At 41.5% G+C, this 23,404-nt stretch overlaps 2 protein-coding genes across 2 annotated transcripts in view; both read left to right on the top strand.

Moving 5' to 3' along the window:
• The window catches only part of LOC106579175 (potassium voltage-gated channel subfamily C member 1), a 75,870-nt gene extending 67,924 nt beyond the window's left edge, over positions 1-7,946 (top strand). The window contains exon 5 of the mRNA XM_014158820.2: positions 1,712-7,946. Coding sequence (XP_014014295.1) covers positions 1,712-1,725 — 14 coding nt within the window. The 3' untranslated portion in view covers positions 1,726-7,946. The remainder of the gene's footprint in view (positions 1-1,711) is intronic.
• A 9,175-nt stretch (positions 7,947-17,121) lies between these two features.
• Positions 17,122-22,517, top strand: LOC123723763 (potassium voltage-gated channel subfamily A member 2). Its single transcript, XM_014158821.2, has 2 exons — positions 17,122-18,163; positions 20,658-22,517. Exons 1-2 carry the CDS (start codon positions 17,330-17,332, stop codon positions 21,561-21,563), a joined length of 1,740 nt encoding a protein of 579 aa, XP_014014296.2. The 5' UTR covers positions 17,122-17,329; the 3' UTR covers positions 21,564-22,517.
• Positions 22,518-23,404: the final 887 nt, after the last annotated feature.

Below are 23,404 nucleotides of genomic sequence, written 5' to 3'. Positions count from 1 at the left end.
ACCTATATATAGGACTCTCAATCAGAGGCAACTAGAAAAGACCTGCCTCCAATTGAGAATCCAATCACCAATAAACTAAACATAGAAATATAAAGAACTAGACTAAACATAGAAATACATTAACATAGACCAGTGCCCAAAACCCGGAATAATAAATCAAATACACCACTAAACACAACCATCCCGAACCACATAAAACAAATACCCTCTGCCACGTCCTGACCAAACTATAATAACAAAATAACTCCTATTGGTCAGGACGTGACAGCTAGTAGTTTATAAAAAATGCAGGAGCCAACAGACCCAACAGAATCATCATAAATTGTGAATGTAGCAGTGTGTTGAATTAGTAAAAAGGATGACGTCATTCAGTTTTAAGAATATAAACAAAACAAAAATAACATCTATGAATAGCAGGATATTTATGTGAATACTTGCACGTTTTCCTGGAGAAAACTTTAACCAGCTATTTTTCAGTGGACATTGACAGATGAAGAGAGATGGAATGAAGATCAGTTTGAGAAGAGACATTCTAAGTGTGAGAGGATGTTGTGTAATTTGTGGTGAGACTATATAAGAATTTCTTAACACATCCATAAGCAATGCATTATGCTCTTATGAGAAACACAAACATATTTGCAATTCCAGGTAATGCCACAACATTACCAGTTGTTACCACACATTTATTTATACTTACTTTATTCATATTAATTTATTAGCTTCCCAAGGTATTATGCGGGGCTTATAAAGATGAAGTTCTAATGTAGTGTTGAGTCTACTCTCTGATGTACAGTGCCTGTCGTGTTGACATAAGATTGTGTTAGTGTTGTCTTCTTCATTATTATAATATGTGTATGTGTGTCTGTCTGTCTGTCTGTCTTGTCTGTGTCTGTCTTGAAAGTGTTGTGCCATTCCTGCCTCACACAAACACACACACACACACACACACACACACACACACACACACACACACACACACACACACACACACACACGCACACACATACAGTTCAAACAAACACATACAATTCTACAATAACCCCCCCCCCACACACACACAGACACACACACACTAATACACACATAAAGATGTCATGTTGGTCAAGTATTCTTTGCAAAAGAAAAATGGTAAACAGGTATATAATGCAAAGTGAAGATTGAATGTGTGTACAGTAGTTTGATTGGAGAGTGGAGGGGTTGGTTGGGTGGGTTGGTTGGTTGGTTGGGCGCTGGTGTCATTGGATGTGATGTGTGACTGCAAATAAATCTGTCACCTGTAGTTGCAAGTGAAGGTACACCGATAATGTAGAGAAATGCCCCAAATGTATGTAAAATGTCCTTGATGTCTATAGAATTGTAATTTATAGTATAAGTTCAAAATATGTACATTTTACTCTCACATGCACAGTAAACCTGCAGCATCCAGGTAAAGCAGATCCCACATCATTTCATATTGTCAATTATGTATAAATTACATTTCATTTGATATAGGAATATATGTAATACTATGTTGATATACATTTATGTAAATGAGTAACAGTTGGGGGCCTTATTTGTCCTTTTATACTCATAAATACATTGATAAACTACTGTATTGGTAGCATGCTAATTTCTAACGCTACGACTGCCAAATGTAAAACCTTTCTTCATTGTAATCCTATTCATTCTTAAAGTGTACAAAATTAACAGCTGTTTATTCTTGTCTTTGCAGTGTTAAGTTTCTAGCAATTTCTCTAAAGAAGACATACTGAGTCAGTTAATCAGAAATGAGCGGAGGGAGCCACTTTAACCAAGACGCGTGACACGGATGGACAGTTAAAAGGCATATCTTTGGCGTGACGAGAGAGAGAGACCGGAGGGTGATCAAGATAAACACGAGGTTGGATCTTTACGTTGTTACCAAAGCAGCCTCTTGGAAACTCCGGCCACACTTTTGAAGACTGTCTGACGGATCACAATGACGACTGACTGAGCATTGCACTGACGCACTCAGAGAGAAAAGGACTCCTACTGCAACATTCCAGAAGACATTATATTGCGACGCTCAACCATCTCACAGTACAGTGACCAATAACCGACTGCAGTGCTGATCTACTGAGCAACTTAGAGAATCAATTAATTATCACTCACCTATAAACGAGCGACCAGGTCTAACTAACTATGTAGCATCTCTGCTAACACTGTAGCATTTGTTAGCTGGGAAAATAACGTCATGACCTTATCCATCGACAGTTTTGAACAGAGTGATGCGGAAAGACGCACTAAATGAAAACTTTACAGGCCGTTTTCCTCTTGTGTTATTTCCTTTTACAAGAAACTATTGTACATGAGAGACAAAGACAAGTTGCCCTCGAACGGTTCTTTGGAAAATTTGTGACAGCAACTAAACCAGTTACAGGTTAAATGAATCAGAGAACTGAATTTGGACGTTTGATAATATATCTGTTCTCCCACCTCATGAAGGAGTTCATGACTTGTAGAAGTTGAGATTGGTTATCAATCAAGCCTTTACGTCTCCCATTAATTTCCATTCAATTTGGAAAGACGATGCCTCAGCATAGTGTAAGACGTACGTATGATAGAAGTACATAGATGACCGTACCAAATGGATGTAGCATCAACCGAGGACCAATTAGTACTATATTTTTTCCCCCTGCAAAATAATTATTGATGAACAAGACTCTCTCTGTCTCTCACGTACTTACTTTGAAATCCACGTGGCATACTGTACCAAAGGTCCTATGCATGCACTTGCTGTATGACTTGCCTATAAAGTAACAACAGTACGGGCTGCTATGGGATGAACATTCCATATATCTAGAGCAAAGCTTTGAACTGCCCTTGATACCTTCATTATCGCCTCGCTTTGGTACAAACGTACAAGTTGGAAATGCCATTCATGTATATATAACAGAGGTAATTCCTGAGTATATTTTAAAACATATTTAATTGAATTATATTTATTACAATTACATTCCTCTTGAACAGAATAATACTTAATGAACGTACGTGTATGACAGACACTGGTATCGGTCACTATAAATTGACTAACTTACCTGCTGCTCAAATCAATCATGAGTGGAGCACAGACTGACTAAAGGTCAAGTCCCATGCACAGACCTGCCAACAGGAGGAATAAGGTTCTAACTTAAATACAGCACAGAGGATGCCTCCATAATAAGGATACCTTGAAGTCACATCAAAGTGTATCCGGTGGTGGAAAAAGTCCTCTGCTGTGGTTTTTACAAGGAACTAAACATGCACATAATACTATTATTATTATACCAGATGCATATATACTGCCAATGAGGAAAATACGTCCCCTTATGCTTATACTGCCCCCCCCCCAGACGCATATACTTCCCTCATCTCTCTCTTGTTTCACTTGCTGCCAAGCAATGACCAATGACTGCTTCAGGGTTAAGTCAAGCCTCCAACAAGATAGCGATGCCCTCCAAATGAGACCATTAATAAAGTAAAACTGAGGAGAAATGGACCAAGGAACGTAAAAAGGGGGGACGTGTACAAAGAGAATAAATCTATATTTTGATAAACAAATCAGCTATCCATGGCTTCAGATGGAGAAGGAGCACCAACTGAAAACAGGGTCAAAATGCCATGGGAAAAGCAGTTGCAAACGTCTGTGAATATCATAGAAACCTATATCGGAACTGGTTTGGCAAAAAAGAAAGAGAAAAGTGGAGGAATAATAATATATGAGAATTACATTTTTGGAAGGTTGATGTGGTGGTTTGACATTAGCAACTGTGTTACAACAATAAAGAGAATAATGGAGAGAGTCACGTGAGTGAGAGAAAGATATGTGGACGGCCCAGAGTGGGTGGGGCCCGGAGTAGAGACGGCCCGAAGTGGGTGGGGGCCGGAGTAGGGACGGCCCGAAGTGGGTGGGGCCCGGAGTAGGGACGGCCCGGAGTGGGTGGGGCCCGGAGTAGAGATGGCCCGGAGTGGGTGGGGCCCGGAGTAGAGATGGCCCGGAGTGGGTGGATGCTGTACTAAACAATGAAGAAGGAAAAAAAAGAAAATGCATTTTTGTAACTTTGTTTACCAGCATGACTACCCTGCATGACTGTCTTTTCTGCAAGCCCTTTGTTGAAGACAAGGGTGCTAGAGATACAAAAAAATAAACATATATAAAAGGAATTATTAAAAAATGTTATATGCAATTAATATATATGAAAAAAAGATTATAATGAAAGAGAAGAGCTATATTTTGTTTTGAAAAAGTAAAAAATGTGAATATTGAAACATGTATGTTTGCAAAATACACACTGAACTATGTTTTGTTAGATGAAATCTCTCTGCTACTACTGCCCCACATTCTGCATTCATTCATTCAATTCTATTAACCTCTGCAGTACTGTCTGCTTTTATTAAGCTGTACTTAAGTGTTTGTTGCTTCTTGTTTCATTTTGGTTTTTTATTCTAGCCAGTTATAATTCTATCTAAAATTAGCATTTAAGGGTTAATTTCACTCTTCATATTTATGAAGTGATCTTAGCCCTTTTCATCGATTCAAAAACTCAATGTTTCCCTTCCTTGAATCATTTTCACCACCACTGTAGCAGCCATTTTAAATCGATAGCTCTCCATACTGTATGTTTGAAGGATGTATACATTACAAATATTCAATGTTTGCTTTTAGTTGTTGTTGAGAATAATAGACAATTTGTCATATGATTGTAGCAGGGCAAATTGATACCATGGATGGTTACCTTCTATGCCTGTTTGGAGAAGTTTGTAACAGGTTGTTATTGGAAGTGGCTGGGTGGGTATGTTCTGGGGAAGGCAGTCTTCTTCCATTAGTCCTCAGGGGAGAGACGGTGAAACGGGGGTTAGGCCAGGATTTAATCCGATCAGCGGTAGATCCGTGTTATAGTGCGCTTGACATTTAAAGGTAATTTCCAATTGAGCCGTGAATGCGGTCTCCACGAACGTGGGAACGTTGCCTTTAAAAGGTGTATAGCTGACAAAGTGCGATTGGATTGAATCACAGACTTTGGCCCGGGGTTCAAACGAATGCAGATTAATGACCTGTGCACTGCGATTGACTTTTAAAGGCGATTTAAACTGCTTGAGTCGACATCTGCGGCTTTTACAGCGAACAGTATCTCTGTGTTTCGAAGTCAATTGCTGTGCTGGATTGAATCCAGGGCCTTAGTTAGTTATCCAATAAAGTGCAATATCTGTTCATGAGAGAGAGAGGTCGGTCAAGAGAGATTTGTTACTAGTCGAGAGATTTCAGGTTTGCATGAAACAAACTGCCATTCCAAAGTTGTGTCTGTTTTAAAAGAGACTCAGGTGTGTCGGTGGTTTGTGTGGATTTAGGTGGTTTGCTATTTTTCGTATATAATAAATTTTAGTATATAGATACAATAATGTGAACACCTTACAGTGACGTGAAACGCATGCATTGTGACTTGATTGTCGATCTCCTGAGGGAACGCGGTCTCGCCATATCCCAAGCTCCTTTGTTGTGTGTCATGAAACCAGTCCTGATGTTATGAACACTGTGCCGTGTCGTAGAGCAGCAACGTCTTCCTTGGAGAGACAACTGAACACTACACACACTCTCAGTGTCAGCATGAGTGTGTAGAGGTAGCTTGTCCTTGTTGTTAGGTGGTCAGGTCTTGCATTCATTCGTCGTCCATTCGAGAACCATCCAGCTGATAGTCGTCGACGGGCAGCAGCTCACGGTAGCATACGTAATGTTATAACACGCTTCATACACGTTATAACATGTTATATCACACTTCATACAAAGACCCAGAGCTTCCAAACTGATGTCATTGAAGTACTTTAAAATGGAGGGGTGAGAGTGAAAGAACCAGTGGCCACTACTGTGCAAGTTGGGTAGATGTAAAAATGTGTATTTCACTAGAGTTCCCCACTGTTGAACAGGTTGGGTGAATGTTGGTTTTCCAGACACTATCTTTAATAACAGTGGCTTTCTCTTAAGGGTGTAAGCCCTGGCAGGTCCAGGATCAGCCCAGGCAGCTGTAAAAAAAAGAAGGTATCTCTGTCCTCCCTAGTCATGCATTCTAATTGGACCATCACCACTAGACTAGACTTAAATGAATGAACTACGGAGGCTACTCACTTATTTAGTTCAATCTATGTTGGTTTTTACAGGGTCTACAACGTTGTCCACTTTCCCGCGAAAATTGGTCCATGATATTTTTCTTCTTCCTCAATGTGTTTTGTTCACTTTTTCCTTTCAAACTATGATTTCAGTCATTTTTTAGAAGGCATTAAGCCACTTAGACTTTGGGGGTCGCGAAGTGTAGTGTTGATAAATATTCCAGAGGTAAACTTCCAGCAACCATGGTTCGTGAACTGAACACACGGAAATTCCGAAGAATTTTAGATATTTTTGGGGTTGTTATGTTATAATATAGCACAGTATTGTTAATACTTTCTCTGTTATTGACTGATGAGTTTTACATTCCTTTATTATTATTATTATTATTATTATTATTCTATATAAAACAATACATGTGACTGCCCACTTCAGGCTAAAAACAAGATGTCTTTTTTTTCTCGTTTTCTATTGCACAATACTGCTATTTGATTTAGCAATGTTGAACACAATGGGTTACAGTGTTAAGAGTGCTAAGTCTGTTTTATGTTCCATTTACAAAATGCCTTTTATAACCGAGGGATATACATAGATATGGACTTTATAACACTTTCTTGACCAATGCTCAACAACAGCTACTGTAGATGACACATAATGTGAGATTCACCCACACCTGCAAAGAGTTAAGTGACTTTAACATATCCACTCATGGTATTATGAAGTCCTTATTTACCCTCACCGACAGTGTTAGCCCTTTTGTATGCCTGATGATCTAGCTATAGTCAATGCATTCTCTGATCTCAGTTTGTTCTCATTTTGAATTGAAGGTTCACCGTAAATTCCGCTGGTACTATTCATGTATTTCATGTACTATCAACAAATTTTATGATAGAAACCAGAGACAACTATGCGGTTTAACTACTTGTATGGGTATACTATGGGTATGGATAAATACATTGCCAAGCTAGTTTAGAGTTGTAAGTTGTCCCTAAGAAAACAAACAACTAACCCTTACCCAAAAGTAGTTGTATTACCTCAACACATAGTATAATGGCAGACAGAGAAACATAGATATACCTATTGAACCTACTATATCATACCCATATGGATATATACAGACACAACTTAAAGGCAAACACGGTAACACTTTATAATAACTCATGAACAAGCCGTTAGAAAGGATTATACATGTTACTGAAATGCTTGCATTTAGTAGTAATAGTATGTATACTATTTACATAGTTCAATGCTTATACTTGAAAGTTATTATAAAGGGTTACCACAAACTCATTAAAGACATATTATTATTACCTGTGGCCCTCAGTTCACGCATGGCCTTGAGTTTAAATATAGACAGACATATGTAAACCTAATCATCAGCATTCCAAAGACAAAATATATCTCATTTTTCACAACACTTTGTCAAACAGACTTAGGTATTATTGTTCGCTGCCATGGTAGGAGAATGAATAGGAGAAAAGAAGTGGTCACTGGAATACATGGTTGAGACTAATGCTGTATTTTATTTTTGAAATGTTGGAAACACAAAAGTATTATTCATCAAGAAACTGTATAAAGTATATTTATTTCGATGGAATGTTCATGATCTATCTTTTTATATTTTGAAGGAAGAAAATAGAAACATATCAATAAAGTATCATAATTGAACCTCATTTCGACTATTGAGACTTAAAATGTATGAATGTCAATGCGATCTAATGTGAACAGAAATCTCCTTAGCAGCTTGAACGAATAAATGATTCAAGTCACAAACTACTTTTTCAAAGACATTTAATTGCTTCAAATCATTGAAATGAACTTCAAATAAATGAAAAATATTTCAAATCAATAGTGTTGTTTGCATTATGTCTGCGTCAACACTTTAATATTGTATCGATCATCGTAACTACAACTCTTTTAGAAAGTATTCACACCCCTTGACTTTTCCACATTTTGTTGTTTTACAGCCTGAATTTAAAATGAATTTGTTTGTCACTGGCCTACACACAATACCCATAATGTCAAAGTGGAATTGTTTTTCAAAATGTTTACAAATTAATTAAAAATGAAAGTCTGAAATGTCTTGAGTCAATAAGTATTCAACCCGTTTGTTATGGCAAGTCTAAATTAAAATGTGCTTAACAAGTCACATAATAAGTTGCATGGACTCACTCTGTGACCAATCATAGTGTTTAATATGATTTTTGAACTACCTCATCTTTGTGCCCCTCACATACAATTAATTATCTGTAAGGTCCCTCAGTCGAGCAATGAATTTCAAACACCGATTCAACCACAAAGACCAGTAAGATTTTCCAATGCTTTGCAAAGGGCAGCTATTGGTATACGGGTAAAAAAAAAAAAGCAGACATTGAATATCCCTTTAAGATTGGTGAAGTTGTTAATTAAACTTTGGATGATGTATCAATATACCCAGTCATGACAAAGACACAGGCGTCCTTCCTAACTCAGTTGTTGAAGAGAAAGGAAACTGCTCAGGGATTTCATCATGAGGCCAATGGTGACTTTAAATCAGTTACAGAGTTTAATGGGTGTGACAGGAGAAAACTGAGGATGGAGCAACAACATTTTAGTTACTCCACAATACTAACCTAATTGACAGAGTGAAAAGAAGGAAGCCTGTACAGAATACAGATATTACAAAACATGTATCCAGTTTGAAATAAGGCACTAAAGTAATACTGCAAAAAAAGTGGCAAAGCAATTCACTTTTTGTCCTGAATACAAAGTGTTATGTTTGGGGCAAATCCAATACAACACATTACCGAGTGCCACTTTCCATATTTTCAAGCATAGTGGTGGCTGCATCATGTTATGGGTATGCTTGTAATCATTAAGGACTGGGGAGTTTTTCAGGATAAAAAAATAACTGAATGAAGCTAAGCACAGGAAAAATCCTGGTTCAGTCTACTTTTCACCAGACACTGGGAGATTAATTCACCTTCTACACCAGTCACTTACCAAAAATACACTGAATGTCCCTGAATGGCGGAGGTACAGTTTTGACTTAAATCTATTGTACTTGAAAATCTATGACAAGACCTGAAAATGGTTGTTTAGCGATGACCAACAACCAATTTGACAGAGCTTGAAGAATTTTGAAAAGCATAATGGGCAAATGTTGCACACTCCACGTGTAGAATGTTAAAAGAGACTTACCCAGAAAGATTCACAGCTGTAATCACTGCCAAAGGTGCTTCTGCGAAGAATTGACTCAGGGGTGTGAATGCTTACTGTGCATTCAGAAAGTATTCAGACCCCTTGACTTTTTCCACGTTTTGTTACATTACAGCCTTATTCTAAAATGGATCACATGTTTTTCCCCCTCATCAATCTGCACACAATACCCCACAATGACAAAGAAAAAACTGGTTTTTAGAAATGTTTGCAAATGTATAAAATATACACTGCTCAAAAAAATAAAGGGAACACTTAAACAACACAAAGTAACTCCAAGTCAATCACACTTCTGTGAAATCAAACTGTCCACTTAGGAAGCAACACTGATTGACAATAAATTGCACATGCTGTTGTGCAAATAGAACAGACAACAGGTGGAAATTATAGGCAATTAGCAAGACACCCCCAATAAAGGAGTGGTTCTGCAGGTGGGGACCACAGACCACTTCTCAGTTCCTATGCTTCCTGGCTGATGTTTTGGTCACTTTTGAATGCTGGCGGTGCTTTCACTCTAGTGGTAGCATGAGACGGAGTCTACAACCCACACAAGTGGCTCAGGTAGTGCAGCTCATCCAGGATGGCACATCAATGCGAGCTGTGGCAAGAAGGTTTGCTGTGTCTGTCAGCGTAGTGTCCAGAGCATGGAGGCGCTACCAGGAGACAGGCCAGTACATCAGGAGATGTGGAGGAGGCCGTAGGAGGGCAACAACCCAGCAGCAGGACCGCTACCTCCGCCTTTGTGCAAGGAGGAGCAGGAGAAGCACTGCCAGAGCCCTGCAAAATGATCTCCAGCAGGCCACAAATGTGCATGTGTCTGCGCAAACGGTCAGAAACAGACTCCATGAGGGTGGTATGAGGGCCCGACGTCCACAGGTGGGGGTTGTGCTTACAGCCCAACACCATGCAGGACGTTTGGCATTTGCCAGAGAACACCAAGATTGGCAAATTCGCCACTGGCGCCCTGTGCTCTTCACAGATGAAAGCAGGTTCACACTGAGCATGTGACAGACGTGACAGAGTCTGGAGACGCCGTGGAGAACGTTCTGCTGCCTGCAACATCCTCCAGCATGACCGGTTTGGCGGTGGGTCAGTCATGGTGTGGGGTGGCATTTCTTTGGGGGGCTGCACAGCCCTCCATGTGCTCGCCAGAGGTAGCCTGACTGCCATTAGGTACCGAGATGAGATCCTCAGACCCCTTGTGAGACCATATGCTGGTGCGGTTGGCCCTGGGTTCCTCCTAATGCAAGACAATGCTAGACCTCATGTGGCTGGAGTGTGTCAGCAGTTCCTGCAAGAGGAAGGCATTGATGCTATGGACTGGCCCGCCTGTTCCCCAGACCTGAATCCAATTGCGCACATCTTGGACATCATGTCTCGCTCCATCCACCAACGCCACGTTGCACCACAGACTGTCCAGGAGTTGGCGGATGCTTTAGTCCAGGTCTGGGAGGAGATCCCTCAAGAGACCATCCGCCACCTCATCAGGAGCATGCCCAGGCGTTGTAGGGAGGTCATACAGGCACGTGGAGTCCACACACACTACTGAGCCTCATTTTGACTTGTTTTAAGGACATTACATCAAAGTTGGATCAGCCTGTAGTGTGGTTTTCCACTTTAATTTTGAGTGTGACTCCAAATCCAGACCTCCATGGGTTGATAAATTGGATTTCCATTGATTATTTTTGTGTGATTTTGTTGTCAGCGCATTCAACTATGTAAAGAAAAAAGTATTTAATAAGATTATTTCTTTCATTCAGATCTAGGATGTGTTGTTTAAGTGTCCCCTTTATTTTTTTGAGCAGTATATGTATATATCTTTTTACATAAGTATTCAGATCCTTTACTCAGTACGTTGTTGAAGCACCTTTGGCAGCGATTACAGCCTCGAGTCTTCTTCAATATAACACTACATGCTTGGCGCACCAATATTTGAGGAGTTTCTCCCATTCTCCTCTACAAATCCTCTCAAGCTCTGTCAGGTTGGATGGGCAGTGTCGCTGCACTGCTAATTTCAGGTCTCTCAAGAGATGTTCCATCGGGTTCAAGTCCGGCCTCTGGCTGGACCACTCAAGGACATTCATAGACTTGTCCCGAAGTCACTCCTTCGTTGTCTTGGCTGTGTACTTAGAGTCGTTGTCCTGTTGGAAGGTGAGCCTTCGCCCCAGTCTGAGGTCCTGAGCGCTCTGGAGCAGTTTTTTAAAATCAAGGATCTCTCTGTACTTTGCTCTGTTAATTTTTCCCTTGATCCTGACTAATGGCTTCCGTCTGGCCACTCTGCCATAAAGGCCTGATTGGTGTAGTGCTGCAGACACGGTTGTCCTTCTGGAAAGTTCTCCCATCTCCACAGAGGAACTCTGGTGCTCTGTCAGAGTGACCATCGGGTTCTTGGTCACCTCCCTGACCAAAGCTCTTCTCCCCAGATTGCTCAGTTTGGTCAGGCAGCCAGCTCTAGGAAGAGTCTCGGTGGTTCCAAATTTCTTCCATTTAAGAATGATGGAGGCCACTGTGTTCTTGGGGACCTTCAATGCTGCAGAAATGTTTGGTACCTTTCCCCAGATCTGTGCCTTGACACAATCCTGTCTCGGAGCTCTACGGACAATTCCTTTGACCGCATGGCTTGGTTTTTGCTCTGACATGCACTTTCACCTGTGGGACCTTATATAGATGTGTGTGTCTTTCCAAATCATGTCCAATCAATTGAATTTACGACAGATGGACTCCAATCAAGTTGTAGAAACATTTCAAGGATGATCAATGGAAACAGGATGCACCTGAACTAAATTTCGAGTCTCATAGCAAAGGGTCCACAAAATGTGGAAAAAGTCAAGGGGTTTGAATACTTTCCGAATGACATATTTCTGTATTTCATTTTCAATATATTAGCAAAGATTTCTAAAAACATGTTTTCACTTCGTCATTATGGGGTGTTGGGTGAGATTTTCTTTTAATTCAACCCATTTTTAATTCAGGCTGTAAAACATCCAAAATGTGGAATAAGTCAAGGGGTATGAATACTTTCTGAAGGCACTGTATGATCAGTGTCTGTTTCATTTAAACTTGTGTGTTGCCCATTCCATGAGAAACGGAAACGTTTCAAAACATAAATGAGTTTCATGTTGACTTCGTTTTAATGTTGAAAACATGGGGCTGAAGATATTTGATGATGCACAATTTAGTTAGCAAAAAAATAGCATGACTTTAACTCTATTCATGATAATACACAAAATCTGTAATATCAATTTAAATGTTTGGCACTCATAAGATATAAGAGAAGGTGCTTAAAGTAGATATTTCAGGCCATTATATTCTTCATACACCAGATAAATGTTTTTTGTGGCATTGTGTCAAGTGAATGTGTAGGTAGGCCTTTGCCAAATAACATAAAATTGACACATTCTAAAATCACAATCCAAAATCTATACACCAGTGTTTACTGTACAATGTCACATGACATTTCAGCATAGTGTGGCTCAGAGCCATGTATCTCTATATATAATTCTGGTGTGGCAGAATACTCACTATCAAATGGCTGCAGCTGACATCACATGGACTACTGTGTCATTGCAAATAGACATATACTGAAGCCATATAATATGGTTTTGTAACATTATGCCTATGTGTGTTACCGCAATTGACAATCCACAGAAAGATGAATGACCAATCAAGGACAAAAACAACAAATAGCATGTCCATTTCATGAGAGAATCATCAAATGAAATCAAACTTTATTTGCCACATGCGCCGAATACAACAAGTGTAGACTTTACCGTGAAATGCTTACTTACAAGCCCTTAACCAACAGTGCAGTTCAAGAAGAAGAAAATATTTACCAATTAGGCTAAAATAAAAAGTAATAATAAAAAGTAACACAATGAGAATAACAATAACGAGGCTGTATACAGGGGGCACCGGTACCGAGTCAGTGTGCTAGTTGAGGTAATCTGTATATGTAGGTGGGGGTGAAGTGACTATGCATAGGTAACAAACAAACAGCGAGTAGCAGCAGTGTACAAGAGGGGGGGTCATTGTACATTTTCCGGTGGCAATTTGTATGAATTGTTCAGCAGTCTTATAGCTTGGGGGTAGAAGCTGTTGAGGAGCCTTTTGGTCCTAGACTTAGCGCTCCGGTACCGCTTGCCATGCAGTAGCAGAGAAAACAGTCTATAACTTGGGTGACTTGAGTCTCTGACATGGGCTTTCCTCTGACACCGCCTATTATATAGGTCCTGGATGGGAGGAAGCTTGGCCCCAGTGATGTACTGGGCCGTTCGCACTATCCTCTGTAGCGCCTTACGGTCGGATGCCGAGCAGTTACCATACCAGGTGGTGATGCAACCGGTCAGGATGCTCTTGATGGCTCTCATGATTCATCCTTTCAGTGTGCCACTGCAATAAATCACACACATTAAGTGGGATAAATTGAGTGCTTGTTCAATATTACAAGATAACGTTACGGACGAAAAAGCAGTCGGTGTGTGTGTTTGAGTGTGCAGGCCGCCTGAGCAAATGTCAGCAGGGGCCTTTTTCAGCTTTTACTGCAATGTGCCAATACACCACCCCCCTCAGGTGGTGAGATGTAGTCTTGGCCGTGAAGTCTGACTAGTAATTGAGATGGAAAACATTTAATACCAAAGCACTGCAAGAAATGAAACCCCTTCATCGTGACACCAGTTGACCTTCAGGACACACCCCTGGTACACGCCTGGGACACCCCTCCCTGGGAATTTCCTCACAACCTTTCTCTCAAAACAAGATGACCACATGTAGTTCCGCTTTTATCCGTTGGGTTTCAGTTCAGTTGAGGCAATGTTTGAGTTTTACTATTACAGTGCATTTGAAAAGTATTCAGACCCCTTCACTTTTCCCCAAAGTAATTTACGTTACAGCCTTATTCTAAAATGGATTAAATCTTTTTTTCCTCATCAATCTACACACAATACCCCATCATGACAAAGCAAAAACAGGTTTTTAGACATTTTAGCAAATGTATTAAAAAGAAAAAACGGAAATATCACATTTACATAAGTATTCAGACCCTTTACTCAGTACTTTGTTGAAGCACCTTTGGCAGCGATTACAGCCTCGAGTCTTCTTGGGTATGACACTATAAGCTTGGCACAGTTGTATTTGGGGAGTTTCTCCTATTCTTCTCTACAGATCCTCTCAAGCTTTGTCAGATTGGATGGGGAGCATCGCTACACAGCTATTTTCAGGTCTCTCCAGAGATGTTAGATCAGGTTCAAGTCCGAGCTCTGCGTTGTCTTGGCTGTGTGCTTAGGGTTCTTGTCCTGTTGGAAAGTGAACCTTGAGCCCAGTTTAAGGTCCTGAGCGCTGTCAACTGTGGGACCTTATATAGACAGGTGTGTGCCTTTCCAAATCATGTTCAATCAATTGAATTTATTTAAAATAATAAAGAGAGTTGCACACTCTATGTATAAACTCCCAGTAATTGATTGGGTAAATCACGTTTCGGCATCACTGTGCCTTCTTCGAAGAAGGCCTAATATACACTGGAATTGCTTACCAAGATGACATTGAATGTTCCTGAGTGGCCTAGTTACAGTTTTGACTTAAATCAGCTTCAAAATCTATGGCAAGACTTGAAAACGACTGTCTAAAAACAACCAACTTGACAGTGCTGGAAGAATTTTTAAAAGAATAATGGTCAAGTATTGAACAATCCAGGTGTGCAAAGCTCTAAGAGACTTACCCAGAAAGACTCACAGCTGTAATCGCTGACAGTAATTCACTTTTTGTTCTGAATACAAAGTGTTATGTTTGGGGCAAATCCAATACAACACATTACTGAGTACCACGCTTCACAATTTCAAGCATAGTGGTGGCTGCATCCAGTGGCAACATTTTGAGCCCAACAAAATAAAAATAATAATAAAACTTGTGTTGTATTGGTGTTAAATATATTTTTTTATGGGGGGGTTGCCTGTTTTGCATGTTATTTTGGCATTAATACGTGTCACATATCAGTTTGCAAACCATGTAAAAAAATATATATATAATTGAGGTCATAAAGCCCCATACAAACATTTAGCATTCTTGAGTAAGACAGCTCCAAAATGCAGGTGTTTCAGCCTAGCTCAGTGCTTTCTGTGGTGGTGGGGCAGCCAGCGGAAAATACGGAGCGTAGGGGTTGGTAATGTTCTCTAGTTGTGCTGTGATTGGCTCAGTGTTCTGTCACTCGTGAGGACACTACGTCACCGCCAAATCTAAGGGGAGAGCTCGAAAATTCAAGCCCCTTGGGTGCTGCCATAGAGTTACATTAGAAGTGCCCATCCAAGAAGGCTCAAGGTTATTGGCCACAGATAAATGACGTCAAATCACGTTATATCTACAGTAGCTTTGATTGGACTGATTATGTCAACATCATAATTTCAAAATCTTAGCTAGCAGTCATCATCATGAATCAAGTCGACAATCTACTGGCAAATCCTTTTTAATCCTTGTCATATGAAAAGAAATAATGAAAAGAAATCAAAGATAAAACGTATCGGTGCTCATCGGCCATTGGACATAAACATTACACAACAAGTTGGAAATCGCAAATTCAGTCTGCTTTCCTCCATTCACTGGGAGATGAATTCTCCTTTCAGCAGAACAAGAACCTAAAACACAAGGCCAAATCTACACTGTAGTTTCTTACCGAGAAGACAGTGAATGTTCCTGAGAGGCCGGGTTAAGGTTTTGACTTAAATCTACTTGAAAGTCTACGGCAAGACCTGAAAATGGTTGTTTAGCAATGATCAACCACCAATTTGACAGAGCTTGAAGAATTTTGAAAAGAATAATGGGCGAATGTTGCACAATCCAGATGTGTAAATCTCTTAGAGACTTACCCAGAAAGACTCACAGATGTAATCACTGCCAAAGGTTCTTCTAGAAAGTATTGACTCAGGGGTGTGAATACTTATGTAAATAAGATATTTCTGTATTTCATTGTCAGTACATTTTCTAACCTGCTAGATTTGGAACATTCAGATCATCATAAGTTGAGAACCTGATGAACATCACATCTACCTAAGCAGCACATCACTGATCATTTAGATTTGTGGGCTGACATTATGTTTATCATTATACATTAGAACATAATACAGTCCATCACTGAAGTCAATCATGGCATTCAAAGGGCATTCGATCCAACAAATGACAGTCAGCCATCTCAGTTGTCCGTCTCATGATGCGGGCCCCATTTCAGTTAGGCAGCGTACTGTAACACACCAAGTACCAGTGCAGAGGCGGTGACATTTGAGAGGGAGGGTGAAGGTTGTTCCCGGCCCTGGAGCAAAAGGGAGCGAAAGGACGGGAGGGGCCAGGCGCAGATTGAATTTCAACAGGACAGCATTCCCAAAAAAATGTAAGACAGACAACATAAGAGAGAGAAGAGGGAAGGACAGAATTGTGAGTATTGAACAGCAAACAGGTAGAAACGTAATTCGTGAACAGGTCAGGGAGGTGAGAGACAAGAGTGGACAAGTACTGGAGGAGTGTCCATCAAGGAGTGTCTCAGGGTTGGGGACAACCGTAGAGGACCACGTGTTGGACGGACAGACGGACATGGTGACAGACCGAAAGATTCATGGGAGAAAAACAATGTGACTTTCCATCCCGCAATTAGTCTCTGTTAGCGGCTGCTATTCACTCAGTGAGTGACTCTCTACATCTGGCTAACTGTGTGCTATCAATTGCTCGCTAGTCATTATACCTCACGTTTATAGTGCATTGTTGTTACTGTTCTGTCTCAACCAATTATTTTATGGATGAAAGGTGTTGCACAACCCTTACCAATGAAATGTGTGAAATAAATGAAGACCATACCGTACAAACATATTTGGATTATTTGGACATAGTGTACCTTAGACATAATTACACATAGTTTGAAGATGATTTTGTACAGTACAGGCCTTTGTACATGTATATGTCTGACAGAGAACTCAACAGTAAGAAATACGTTCGACATGACTGCTTCCTCTTGCATATTTACAGCTTACATCCTGCAACTAATAATGACTATATCATATGTGTAGTGATAATGCCTCTATTCTCACACTGATTCAATTCCCACTCTGGTTTCAGACCCGCATCCTCTTTAAGTCCAAACTGTCCTTACCACACACAAAGGAGAAAGGGCCCGGATTGTGGACTAGGCCAATAAAGGCAGGGATGGAAAACAATGACCCAGAAGGAGGTGGAGAAGGAGGAAGGAGAGACATAGAAGAAGGAGAGAAAGACAAACAGCTGAAGAACCAACTCAACAGTGAGGAGAAGGGCGAGAAAGAGAACCAAGTGGGCGGTGAGAAGGAGAGGAAGCGGGTGAGCCGGCGGTCCGGATCACTGTGGAGGAGCGGCTGGGTGCCGAGCGAACGTCTTGCTATCAACGTCTCAGGGATGCGCTACGAGACCCAGCTCCGCACCTTGGCCCAGTTCCCAGACTCCATGCTGGGCGACCCCAGACGGCGGCTTCGCTACTTCGACCCGTTGCGCAACGAGCTCTTCTTGGATCGCAACCGGTCCTGTTTTGAAGCCATCCTCTACTTCTACCAGTCGGGCGGGCGGCTCCGGCGGCCCGCCAACGTGCCCCTGGACATTTTCATTGACGAGCTGTATTTCTATGAGCTGGGCGAGGAGATCATGGCACGCTTCAAGGAGGATGAGGGCTTCCCCAAGGAGGAAGCCCCATCGCTGCCTGTCAACGAGGTCCAGCGGACTCTGTGGATGCTTTTCGAGCATCCGGAGTCGTCATCGGGCGCGCGCATCATCGCAATCGTCAGCGTCATGGTGATCGTGGTGTCCATCCTCATCTTTTGCCTAGAGACGCTGCCTGACTTCAGGAGCGAGAAGGAGCTTCGTGAGGTAAGGCAGCAAGAGGGCAAGGGAGGAGTGAGGTGGGATAAATAGGAGACAAGGACAATGGAAAAAGTTGTTGTTTTGTGTGTGTGTGGGGGAGTTTCTCAATAGTCCAAACTGGCATCCTCCACTTGTTTCCTCTGTATAACTGGAAGTCAGATAAAATATGTTAGTGGCCAACTGGAGGACTTACTTATTCTTGTTTTATTCTTCAAATTCAGTGTTTGACTTGGACTGAAATAGGTGCTGGTACTCATTTTGGGTGCCGGTACTGTTTATAGTTAGGTGCAGGAGCTCCACAATACACTTGAGCTAATATTCTATAAGAGGAACGAACAGGAGCTCAAGCAGTAGAAAATGTGAGGTGCCGGTACTCAGCTCTGGCGAGCTCCTGCCCAAGTCAAGCACTGATGATATAGAAAGAGATTGAGTGGGGAAAGGCTTTTGGAGTGAACATTCAGTTGAAAGAAAGTGTTACAGAACATTGTGACATACTGGACATGTATTGGAAAGGGAGAGGGTAAATATTATATTTTGTGAAAGATGCATAACAAGCATAAGAGAAGCGAGGCAACGATGTCAATAAAACAATGACGTCATTAAAACAATGGTGTCATTGAAACAATCAAATGAAATACTACATTTTGGTCTAGCTCCCACTTATCTGCTTTTGAATATTTAATAGAATTTTGAAACGCGTCACGAGAACAAGATGGATGGAGGGAAAGATAAATGAGAGCCATGTGTCATTCTTAAATCAGAATAATAATTGAGACCGTTCAAATCGGATATCGGATATTTACTTCAGATATTGATTGAATGAGTATGGTGATACGTGTTTTGTGTCGTACAGTCAACTCGTCAAGCAAAGCCTACCTCACATGGTCTGTCTGGTGTGTCTTGAATGGGATGTGTGTAGTTACATGTGTCAAACGGCAACCCAATACCACTAACCAGCAGGTGTTTAGGTAAACACACTACCGCTGTGCATAGCTGACTACAGTGAATTATGTGGAGAAATATTGACGGGGAGAAAACTAATGGGCAAAAATGACAGGGAGACAAATCAAGGAGAGATAGAGTAAGGCTGACGTGTGATTATTTTAGTCAGCTGTTAAACTGGATACACTTGGATTGGGGGGAGCGCAAAAGGGTACAGGAAGCGAAGGGGGGGGGACTAAAAAACAAATAAAAGGAGAGAAAGTGAGAGCAGACTCAGAGTAAATTCTCATCAGTCACGTGATTTCGCTGACACTGAGAGCCTAGAGGTCAGAGATGGCCCAAGACCTCTACAATATACTTCAGTCACGAAGATGAGACGGGAAGACCTTGGGAGATAAAGCGACATACGATGTGTCATATTAACACATTCCTTCAGGAGAGCTGTGCTAGGCCGATGGCGGCTGCCTTTTTGCACGAGGGCCGACAGCCAAGAAACGCAGTAACCCCAGTGAGGAGCGTCTGGCTGACTGACGAGTGTTGGCTATGCTGGGAGGAAGACGGGATAGCGACAGTGGAGATGGATGGGGAGTAGCGTGAACACTCATGTTTCTCCTTGGCGATCTCAGGGGGCTATATATAGTGCCAGGACACTCCTAAGAGTACATCAACATGTAGATATCTGCCTTTATTAATAAACACGACGACTGCGACCTGCTACCAGAGAAAAATCATGAATAGGTCCTACTAGATTATATGTTTGACTTTTATTGTGTCTCCAGACACACGGTAATATTTCACACAATACACTCCTGGTTGTTGTGATGACTTTTTCCTCCTCGAGACGTTTTGATCACTAGACATTAAATATGAGGGGCTGAAAGAAATAATCGGTGTACAGTCTGGCACTCTGACAGGGGAAAATAGACAGACAGGTGGACAGGCTGATAGACTGTCACCGAACAGATTGAAACTCAAAGACAGAAATAATTTAAGCGCAAAGTGTGAAAACAGCTATTTCACATGTGAAAATGTGCAACTGCAAATTTGACGTGCTTTTTTTTCGTAAGGGAACAAATGATCCCCCAAGATATGGTGCGAACATTTTGTATTTGCTTGTAGTACATTTTGTTACTTCATCATCATAAAAACCTAAATTGTTTATAACTAACTGACAAGAACATTGTGTGATCAGGCTGGACCAACACAACAGTATTTTTAGTTGGCAAGAAGTACTTGTAGATGATTAGTAAGGCATAAACCAATAATAAGCAGAGGGGGAAGTATAATTCTGATTTTAGGAAGTGAAATCTGTAAATTGAAATGAAAGTTTATTTCAAGTCCCATTATCTGCTCAGTTTTTGCTCCAAGATACCAAACCCAAATATACCGAAAATGTTGCAATACATAATATAACACAGAAAAATGCTCTACAAATCACAGTAGGCCTATAACGTCTAATTTTTATCCTCTGACAGATTAGAAGTTAAATTTGTATTTTTTCTTTCTCATTTTCCCCTCTTCCTCCCTGCCTCCCTGTCTTCTCCTCTCCCTTGTCCAGGAGTACTTCTACAAGTACCACGCCCACGACAAGAACATCTCCATACACATGCTTCCCCCCGCCAGTGTCTTCCAGGATCCCTTCTTCCTGGTGGAGACTATATGTATCTGCTGGTTCTCTTTTGAGCTGTTCATGCGTTTCATCTGCTCGCCCAGCAAGATGCACTTTTTCAAGGACGTGATGAACATCATCGACTTCACAGCCATCCTGCCCTTCTTCGTGACGCTGATCACTGAGCTGTCCAAGGACACGGAGAACGCACCGGGAATGTCACTGGCCATCATCCGTGTAATCCGGTTAGTCAGGGTGTTCAGGATCTTCAAGCTGTCCCGCCACTCCAAGGGCCTGCAGATCCTGGGCCAGACGCTGAGGGCCAGCATGCGTGAGCTAGGCCTACTCATCTTTTTCCTCTTCATCGGCGTCATCATCTTCGCCAGCGCCATCTTCTTCGCCGAGGCCGACCACAAGGACACAACATTTGTCAGCATCCCCGGCGCCTTCTGGTGGGCCGTGGTTACCATGACCACCGTGGGCTACGGTGACATGTACCCAGAGACGGTGTGGGGCAAGCTGGTTGGCTCCATGTGCGCCATCGCCGGCGTGCTCACCATCTCGCTGCCCGTGCCCGTCATCGTGTCCAACTTCAGCTACTTCTACCACCGCGAGACGGAGTGCGAGGACCAAACCCAGTACACACACGTCAAGACCTCGCTGTGGGAGGACGAGGAGCACGAGGAGGGGGAGGAAGGGGAGGAAGAAGGGGACGGAGAAGGAGATTACAATGCCATAGAGGACATCTGCAACCCTCTGAATAGGACTCTGTTGGGGGGGCTGTGCACTGGGCAGAGCAGGGATTCGAGTGGGGCAAAAATGTACCTCAGGGAACCCCTGGTAACTCAGGTGTGACAACAGGATGTGATAACAGGATGACCCTCAGTTGTGATCCTGTCACAAAAAGAGAGAGAAACAAAATAGTGAAAAAATAGGGATTGAAAAAGAGGGATTACAAATGTTTAAGACAGCTGAATGGCAAACTGTCACTGACCTATAGCGTGAAAGCACCAATATGTGTAGCAGAAAAACATACATGCCTGTTTAGCACTACATTCACCAGGGGAGGCATTAAACGATTGACTGGTGTAGGAACATACAACTACACTACTACCTGCTAGCCAGAAAAATAAAGGAGAATGAGTGACATGCTTATGGCTTTCCATGGTCATGCTATTTATTATTTAAGCTATGAGTTGTAAATTATTCATTGTAATATTAGCTTGTGTGTTCTTTTAAAGAGTTGAATCTTCCTTGTCATTTTAGTGCTGTCAATATAAAACCATGGTGTCTTCTCCTCTTTAATCTTATCTAGATTATACAGTTTGTAAAATGTATTTTGTTTTCATTTATTCAGATGTACTATGAAAGAGCGCCTTTCAGGCTGAATAAGCAAATGTTGGTCGACACAGACAAGGAGCAACTATGAGATAGATATAGAGCACAATGTTACTCAGACACAGCTTCGCCATCCAATGACGCATGTGCTAATGCTAATAGATAACAGGTTTTACATGCCACTTTAACATTCTCAGTCTGTCTACAGCTACAGCATGCTTATGATGATGTGTGACTTCTTCTCAAGTTTATACTTCAGAGCCAATATTTCCTGATGGCTGGAGCTACATAAATGTAGCAACATTCTAGTTCCTATTACTGTATCCTCTGATCTCTGATCAGATCACCGAACGTATTGTTACAAATTTATAGGGAAGGAGCGTGGAGGTAGTTTATCTCAGGGTAACTTGGTGGCCTATGTTTGTGTATGTGTTGTTTTTAATAAAGATTATATTTTGTAAATTTTCTTAAGATGCCGTGTGCCGTCCATTGCTGTTGATAATCAGAAATGCTACATTTAATGGAATTCTCGCCACGTTCCCTTCCTCAGAAAACAGGTGAAACTCTAGCTAGAGCGAGAGGCATTAATGAAATGTTTATTTTCTGGATAAATAATTTTATTCTGTGGACAGCCCTTTGGTTGAAGCTTTGGGAAAAGAGACTGATGAACAGATGATAGATGGCAATTACACATGCAACTTTTTATATATATATATATATATATATATAGTTTTGATTTCTGAGACATTTCTGTAAAAACTCAGATCCAGGATGAGCCCCCACAATCTACCCTCGGAGTTGAGCTGAAGTGCTGTACAGCATCTCTCTCTGAGCATCCGAGTGGCACAGCAGTCTAAGGCACTGCATCTCAGGTTCGAATCCAGGCTGTATCACATCCGGCCGTGATTGGGAGTCCCACAGGGCGGCGCACAATTGGCCCAGCGTCGTCCGGGGTAGGCCGTCATTGTAAATAAGAATTTGTTCTTAACTGACTTGCCTAGTTAAATTCAATATAAAAATCCCAGGGCCTTTTCTAGAAGCACCGTACTATCTTGGTGAATGATGTGCTCTTATGTCCACTAGAGGGCAGTCCAAATCAACATCAATCATGTTGCCCTGTCATACGCTTAAGTGCTGCAAAGAAAGTCCTAGTTAAGCTGCAGCTGGCCCAGAACAGAGCGGCACGTCTTGCTCTTCATTGTAATCAGAGGGCTAATATTAATACTATGAATGCGTCTCTCTTGGCTAGGAGTTGGTTGAGGAAAGACTGACTGTGCCACTTCTTGTTTTGATAAGAAACATTAATGTGTTGGAAATTACAAACTGTTTGCATAGTCAACTGACACACAGCACTGACA

Source organism: Salmo salar, chromosome ssa19 (genome assembly GCF_905237065.1).
Source record: "Salmo salar chromosome ssa19, Ssal_v3.1, whole genome shotgun sequence".
NCBI classification, from domain to species: domain Eukaryota; kingdom Metazoa; phylum Chordata; class Actinopteri; order Salmoniformes; family Salmonidae; genus Salmo; species Salmo salar.
This window is presented reverse-complemented; position numbering and strand designations above follow the sequence as displayed.

Bases quoted from the DNA above. Each gene is read 5' to 3' on its own strand.
- LOC123723763 (XM_014158821.2), top strand. From the start codon at position 17,330: ATGTGTAGTGATAATGCCTCTATTCTCACACTGATTCAATTCCCACTC. The intron at 18,164-20,657 runs GTAAGGCAGCAA...TCCCTTGTCCAG, and splicing joins GCGAGAAGGAGCTTCGTGAG to GAGTACTTCTACAAGTACCA.